Source organism: Myotis yumanensis, unplaced genomic scaffold (genome assembly GCF_028538775.1).
Source record: "Myotis yumanensis isolate MYYU_CA2020_CCGP unplaced genomic scaffold, mMyoYum1.0.hap1 SCAF_1, whole genome shotgun sequence".
In the NCBI taxonomy this organism is placed as follows: domain Eukaryota; kingdom Metazoa; phylum Chordata; class Mammalia; order Chiroptera; family Vespertilionidae; genus Myotis; species Myotis yumanensis.
Window position 1 is genome coordinate 38207502 of NW_027223752.1, and position 8301 is coordinate 38215802.

At 43.2% G+C, this 8301-nt stretch overlaps 1 protein-coding gene across 2 annotated transcripts in view; it reads left to right on the forward strand.

Annotated features, from left to right (window-relative positions):
• Nucleotides 1–6537, forward strand: part of LOC139012586 (serine/threonine-protein phosphatase 2A 56 kDa regulatory subunit epsilon isoform) — a 65551-nt gene extending 59014 nt beyond the window's left edge. The window contains exon 3 of one of the 2 annotated variants that reach the window (XM_070418728.1): nucleotides 5919–6537. In XM_070418728.1, the coding sequence (XP_070274829.1) occupies nucleotides 5919–6163 (245 nt within the window). In that variant the 3' untranslated portion in view covers nucleotides 6164–6537. The remainder of the gene's footprint in view (nucleotides 1–5918) is intronic. The other variant, XM_070418719.1, reaches the window with a different exon arrangement.
• Nucleotides 6538–8301: the final 1764 nt, after the last annotated feature.

Here is an 8301-nt window from a genome sequence, read left to right on the forward strand (position 1 = left end):
GCTCCAGCCGGAGCAGCGAAGGCTTGAAGGCGGCTCCGGCCGGAGCAGTGAAGGCTTGAAGGCGGCACTGGCTGGAGCAGCGAAGACTGAAGGCGGCTCTGGCCGGAACGAAGGCCTGGGTCCCGGGTGCCGGAGGAAAACTGGTGCTGGCAACCAGGGGAAGGAAAGGCCTATTGCACGAATCTTTTCGTGCAACAGGCCTCTAGTCTATAATAATAAAAGCATAATACAGTGGGGCCTTGACTTACGAGTTTAATTCGTTCTGTGATGGAGCTTGTAACTCAAAATTACTCGTATGTCAAATCAACAGTGAACGAGCGAGACACGTGGTGCCGGGCTGATGTTGTGGCGTTCACTGTGACGTTCGCTGCGCCAACTAGTGGTGGGGTATCTGAAGCTGGCTTGTAACCCGAATTTTAGCTCACAACTCAAAGCAAAAAATTGGCCAAGAGACGGCTCTTATCTCGAAAAACTCGTTAGTCAGGACACTCGTAAGTCAAGGCCCCACTGTATCCTAATTAGACTGGACGTCCTTCCGGACAACCTTCTGGACAAAAGCCAGGGCTGTGAGAGAAGCCTGCGTCCCTGGTGCCAGCAGCCAGAGGGAAGTCAGTGCTGACAGCCAGGGGAAGGAAGGCCTACTCTTGCACAAATTTCGTGCATCAGGCCTCTAGTCCTATATAATAAAAGAGAAACATGTAAATGGACTGTTCCCCTGCTATGCCCACCAGCCAATCAGGAGTTAGTATGCAAATTAATCTGCCAAGGATGACGGATTAATTTGCATACACAGGTGCTGAGCGGCCTGGGTCCCGGGAACATTCTCGGGGCCCAGGCTGCTCCTAGCCTTTAGGCCTGCACATATGCCCTGAACGGCCAGGGTCCCGGAACGTCCCTGGCCACTCCGGGCCTATGGACACAGGCGCCAAATGGATGTTCCACCCCGTGGCCGCTTGAGTGTGCGCCAGCGCCAAGTGGTTGCCCAGGTCCATGCCCCCCAGCCCACCGCCCACAATGCGTGGGGCTGGCTGCTGGCCTCGGGGGCATGCAGAGACCTGGCAGCTGCTGTGTGCATGGCCCGGGGTCTCTGCACACCCCCAAGCCCGTCACCCACAACGCAGGGCTGGCTGCCGGCCTCGAGGGCGTGCCACCCCAGTGGCGGGGGATACGCCCCTAGCCCAGTGGACACAACGCAGGGGGTCCTCTGTGCATGAGCTGCAGAGAAAACCTTTTCTTTTTTTAAAAAAATATATTTTATTGATTTTTTTTACAGTGAAGAGGGGAGAGAGATAGACAGTCGGAAACATCGATGAGAGAGAAACATCGATTAGCTGCCTCCTGCACACTCCCCACTGGGGATGTGCCCCCAACCAAGGTACATGCCCTTAACAGGAATCAAACCTGGGACCCTTCAGTCTGCAGGTCGACGGTCTAGCCACTGAGCCAAACCAGTTTGAGCGTAAAAACCTTTTCTGACCGCTCATTGGCTAAGCTCCCTGTACGCTGTCACTTGCAGTGTTCTTGGTAACTTGGGTTATAAGAATCCAAGAAGGTGATCTAGGGTTTTTCCACCACACTCCTGGAGGAAAAAACGAAGGTCCGCTGCTGGAGGGGCTAAGAAATGTCATATCCACGCCCTAACAGGTTTGGCTAGTGAATAGAGCATTGGCCTGCTGACCGCAGGGTCCGGGTTTGATTATGATCAAGGCCATGTACCTAGGTTGCAGGCTCCTCCCTGGCCAGGGCCCAGGTCAGAGCTCATGCAGGAGGCAACCAATCAAAGTATGCCTCTCACATTGATGTTTCTCTCTCTCTCTCTCTCTCTCTCTCTCTCTCTTCCCCTCTCCCCCCCCCGCCCCCCCCCCCCCCCCGTCTCCCTCTCTCTTCCACACTCTCTAAAAATATATGGAAACATATCCTCAGGTGAGGATAAAAAAAAAAAAAAGAAAATGTCATATCCTATGAAAGACACATCTTGAAAATGCCTAAAGAAAGTTGTCATTTTTTCATGGTGAAGGGACTGGAGTCCGTGTTGATGAAAGCATCTTGGCGGCTGTGGTGGCTGGCAGTGGCTGCAGCAGTGGGGTGATGGGACTGGCGCCTTCCCCTGATCAGCCCAGTTGCCTCCCGCAGAGGGAGGCCAGACTGCAGCTTACGCCCGCTCCCCATTGGGAGCAGGCCTAAGCCATCAGTAGGACATCCCCTGAGGGCTCCCAGTCTGTGAGAGGGGGCAGGCTGGGCTGAGGGGACTCCCCCCCCCCGCCCTCCCCAGTGCATGAGTTTCGTGCACCGGGCCCCTAGTTTAGATATAAACACCTTGGAAGTGGGAGTATTTTCTCTAGCTTATTGATGAAAGTGATGGAGGATGCTAAGAGATAATAATAGAAAAGGCATATGGGAGAAAATAACTGTTAAAAAAGGAAAGAGAAGAACAAGACGGTGAGATGTATGACTGCCATTTGTATCTTCCTCTGCGTCTGGTTCCATAGACATTAAACTTTTATAATTGAAATATTCTGAACTATCCAGAGAGTTTTCCTTCTCCCATCCTGTCCTGTCCTATCTTTTCACATTCCACTTTTTCAAATCCTACGGAATTGGGGAGAGGAGAGCAAGGAGCTGGGGAGCAGCCTGGCTATGTGGGGCAATTCAAGGGCTGAACATTACAGGGAAAGCCCTTTACTTGGACTAGGTTATGACATCCTTCAGCACGAATGAAAAAGTTTTCAAAAAATTGTTGCCATGAAGGAATTGGCTCTTTGAGGAATCCTCTCCCTCTCTTTTTCTTTGATTCAGTTTTGACTACTTAAGTTGTTTAAGAAGAAGAAATCACTTTAGAAGAATTTAGTCTGTTATAAAGGAGGAAGGAAAGCTTATTGGTATATGTGTTAGTCTCTGGGGAATGGGCTAGAGGGGAGACACAGAAGAGGTTCAGCATGATCTTTTATGAATGGGGCATATTAGAGATTGATTTGTTGATTTCCTTCTGCGTTCTTCCTCTTCTCTTTGCACATACTCTGTTCTATGGAATATGGTATTACTCTTGTCTTTCACTGAGTTTGAATGTTGCATGGTGGTGAAGAGTCCAGGCTTTGGATCAGTCTGCCTGAGTTTGAATCCTGTCTCCACTGATTGTTAGCTCTGTGACTCCAGGCAAGTCATTGAATCTCTCTGTGTCTTGGTTTTCTCATCTTTTAAATTGGAAATAGTACCTACTGCATGGGGTTGTTGTTGGGATTAAAAGAGATATAATATGTGAAAGTGCTTAGAACAGTATCCAATATATGTACCTACTAGAACTCAATACATGTAAACTATCATAATTGTTCCATTAAGCAGGTGGAGAACCTTCTTCACATTTGTCTATAACGTTACATCAGTTTGGTTAAATAAGGAATACATTTCAGCTGCCTAACATTAAAAAAATAGGACTAAGTGTTAACTGCCTGAATTTTTTAAATAACCAAATATATGAATCTCTTGAGTATTATTGCACTGACCACAAAGATTAATTGTTGTTGTCACTGCTTAAATATGGTTTGCTTTTTGGAGAAAAGGTTATCATTGATAGATTCCTTCATAATTCATATGTGTTGAGTTATAGAGTTCTCCATGTGGAAGGTCTGGTTTTTAAGCCTTAATAAAGTTACTGTATCAAAAATAGGATTAATTAAAATTTCCCTTGAATATTTTAACTTTAATGTTACAATAATAAGCTCTTTCTTATTCCTTATACAGCATAAAAACTTCCATTCACCTTCGAGGTATGGGATCTGATTTAAAACTAAGAAAAGTTTAGTAATTAACTATGTTGGTCCTGTGTATGTAGTTAGGCATTTGGTTAAAGGTATATAGTCATGTTTATGAGCAGCCTTGTTTAGTTTTTTGTTTGTTTATTTATTTTAAACATTGAAGTAGGTAACAGTTAAAGAGGTTTGGTCTGACTAAATTTAGTTCTTACAGTCTAATGCTAGATCTTTTAAAAGTGATTAAGTCTAGGGGCACAGAATAAGACATATCTCATGGCTTACCTCAAATTCCAAAGTCTTTGACTATAAGATACATTGGGTCTTTAGGGACCTATAGGGGTGGTGGTGGGAGAGGAAACTCATTGGTTAAGAATGATTTCTAAATTTATAACTTTTCTGAGAGTAACAGTAATGTCATATACCTTAAAAGATACTGATTCCCTTATATCTGGTAGAGAAATCCCATGTTTTTAGGTGTCCTATCTACATTTAGACTTATCCTAAAGTTGCAGCAGGCAGTGTTTTGGGGGCATTATCTATGAAGTCCTGAGTACTTGGGGTAGCACTTGCGTTGTGAGATGTGAAGAGGGGCAGAGGGTTGTGAGAGGAGTCAGGTGGACCCTGTGAGGAGCCTAGCCCTCACTGCCTTCTGCTGGGGCTGCTGATGGCTATAAGGCAGGGGTGGGCAAACTTTTTGACTCGAGGGCCACAATGGGTTCTTAAACTGTACCAGAGGGCCGGAACAAAAGCATGGATGGAGTGTTTGTGTGAACTAATATAAATTCAAAGTAAACATCATTACATAAAAGGGTACGGTCTTTTTTTTTTTTAGTTTTATTCATTTCAAACGGGCTGGATCCGGCCCGCCGGCCGTAGTTTGCCCACGGCTGCTGTAAGGTGTGTGCTGCTAGCTGTTGCACTTACCTTCAGGGAGCAGGTGGCCCATCCTTTGAAGCTGCTGTAAAGTATTCACTGTGAAGCTGGCAACAAAGGCTGTTTGCAAGCAACTGGCCAAACATTGTTGAAGTTCTTCATGAGTACTAGGAGTGTGGTTAGAGACCCGGGCACTGTGCCAGCCCCATAATTCATTCATTGTGGAACCTCAATGATTGTCTCTACTTTTCTTTTTGGAAAATACAGAATAATAATACAATGCCACCTGCTTACCTCTAAGAATGTTTTGAGGATTAATGAGTTAATCATCTTAGATGACGGCTGCAGAGCTTACTCTGGTCATAATTTCATTGCCTTTCTAGGGAAGCTCCAGTATGGGGGAATAAAATAGTTGAAAAAAGATAGGAATAGCTGTGTACAACTTAGTCGGTGTATTTCAAGTTCACCTTAGATCAGGCTTCCATTCTAGCTGGCGAGTTTTAACCTAAAATTTTTAGCTATTTTTTAGAAATGACACAAAACCAAATGTTGGGCCTGCTGTTTGTGGGAAAAGAAGAGATGTTTATTTTAAGGACATACTAATAAGATGTTAGTGGTTTTCTCCCACTGTAAGGGAAGAAGATGGATCAAAAGAGAGAGTGTAGATTTAAGTAGAGTTCATTCTTATTGTCCTAGTACTCATGTACTCTTTTGAGAGTTGGTATTACTTCATTTTGTTGACTTCTCAAGTTTCTTTGACAAAAAAACTTCATAGAAAGCAAGCCAAAGTAGAACACACACACACACACACACACACACACACACACACACACACACACACCACTCATCATTTGCTTTAAATACCAAGGATGTCAGCATGATATTAAAATGAATCATTGACATCTCTGCTTTGAAATTTTTTACCAACAGTGAGAACTTCTTGCTTTTACCTTATAATGGGAAATTTGACCTTTTTCATTGTTTTTGGCTTAAGGATGTTGACATTGGGGTGTTTGGGTTAAAATTAGCTTCAACTCGAATGGCTCTTGGGATTTTGATCAATCTTCGGTGTGGAATAACAAATGCGGTCAATTATGTTGGTATCATAATTTTTCAAGACAAGTTTTCTGAAGTAGTGGATGTGGTATCCCCTCCTGGCCATGTGTAATGTTAAAAAACACTGTTGTCATGTGAATTCTTATTTTTTTGAACTTGCTTTTGAAATAACTTTCACAGAGAATTCCTGTTACCTAGAAATTGATGACAGACTTATACCATTTCCTTTTTTTTTCTTAGACGTTCCATCCTCAGAGCAGCCTGAACTGTTCCTAAAGAAACTTCAGCAGTGCTGTGTCATTTTTGACTTCATGGACACGCTATCTGATCTTAAAATGAAAGAATACAAGCGCTCCACTCTTAATGAACTGGTGGACTACATTACAATAAGCAGAGGCTGTTTGACAGAGCAGACTTACCCTGAAGTAGTTAGAATGGTGAGTTTCTTTTTTTTCGCCGGGGACACTTTTAAGCACCTTCTATAGCCACTCACAGGTGTACTCATGGCAGAGGCAGGTCACCAGAGGTCACCTCCACAAAAGAGAGCCAACCTCCTGAGAGCTAAGCACAAGTAGTCGGCACAATCCTAGAATTTGAAGAGACTATTTTATGGGAATGAAATCCAGAACTTTTCACTGACAGCGGTATTGGAGGAATCAATGACTTCAAACTATGAAGCCAAGATTGCCAGGGTATTATTGGTTTTCTGGTTTTGGGAAAAGAACAGACACAGGAAAATCAACAAAATTTTAGAAAAATATTCAAGCCTGTTGGATGTCTTGATTCTCCTCCCCCTTCCTCATTGATTGTGGTATATTAGAAATGGCTTTATGCTTAATAAAATGTGATTTATAGAATCTAGTTAAGCCTCTCTTGGCTTCTTAAACTAATGATTCTCTTTATAATCTTGAAATCGGGGTGATGTCTTTCATTATTTTTGAACAGTGTCTTGCACTTTGTGTGGTTGTTAGGAATTAAGAGAAGAAACATTATTAACTAATGCAAATAATTTGCATTGTATCAATAATTATATTCGTTTTCCAAAAGCTGGGCCAAAATATGATTTTCTGTTAGATTTCTGTGGGCAGGTTGCCTTCCTGGGCACCCCGGAAGATCTGGGATCTATAGAGTGCACGCTGTTTGGGAGGGAATAGGGTTGGGGCTTGGGGCTGGTCTACTAACTGGCGAAATTGCTTCAGAGACCCAAAAGGTTCAGTTCATATTATCATAATATGAGAAACTGTGACTGATGTGCAAAGGTCATTTCCAAACAACATCCACTATATTCTTCAGATCCATATCTGAGTTTATATTGCATTTGTTGTTGATTTATAGGAATATAGTACTAGACTGTTTTATAGGTTAACTATTAACATTGTGGCTCTTGAGCAGTGGTTCTCAACCATGGGCGATTTTGCTTCCCAGGGCACTTTGGCAGTGCCTAGAGACATTTTGGTAGTCACAGCCAGGGGTGGGAGGGGTGTATGTACTATCAGCATGCAGTGGAGAGAAGCCAGAAATGCTGCTAAATATCTTACACTGCACAGGACAGCCCCCCACTCCCCCCAACAAATAATGACCTGGCCCCACTGTCAGTAGTGCATTGTGAAGAAACCTTGCTAGAGTTTGTGTATTGTCTCACTTTTGTCCTGATGCTTAGGATCTTCTCTAGTCCACCTGCCTTCTGCAGAAGATGCTCCCTTGCTTTTTTAAAAAATATATATTTTTATTGACTTCAGAGAGGAAGGGAGAGGGAGAGAGAGATAGAAACATCAATGGTGAGAGAGAATTATTGATTGATTGCCTTCTGCATGCCCCCACTGGGGATCGAGCCCAAAATCTGGGCATGTGCCCTTGACCGGAATCGAACCGGGACCCTTCAGTTCGCAGGCTAACGCTCTATGCACTGAGCCAAACTGGCTAGGGCAATGCTCCCTTGCTTTTAACCTACCTGTGTCCTCAGCCAACAGAGGTATCCACTGTTTATAACTTCCTTCTGCATCTTTCTATGGATAGTTTATGAAAATGTTAGCATATAAGTATAAATATTGTTTTCTTGTAAATACAAATTTGTATTCACACTCTGTGACTTGCTTTTTTCACTTATCAGTATATAGTATATGTCATTATATATACTAGTAAAGCTGCCTCACTCAATCTTATAGCTCCATAATATTTCATTGTGTGGATATGCTATACTTTATTTAACTAATATCCTATGAATATCCTTACATGCACAACAGTGCAGCCTTGTGTGAGAACATCTATATATTTGCTGATTTTAAAAAACATTTATTTATTGATTTGAGAGAGAGAAAGGAAGGGAGAGAGTTTGGGGGAAGGGGGAGAGAAAGAGAAAGTAAAATATCAATTTGTTGTTCCACTTATTGATGCATTCATTGGTGGATCCTTGTATGTTCCCTGGTGTATCGGGACAATGCTCTAACTAACTGAGTTACCCGGCCGGGTCTGATTTTTATTTAAAAAATATATTTTATTGATTTTTTACAGAGAGGATAGGAGAGGGCTAGAGAGTTAGGAACATCGATGAGAGAGAAACATCGATCAGCTGCCTCCTGCACACCCCCTATTGGGGATGTGCCCACAACCCAGGTACATGCCC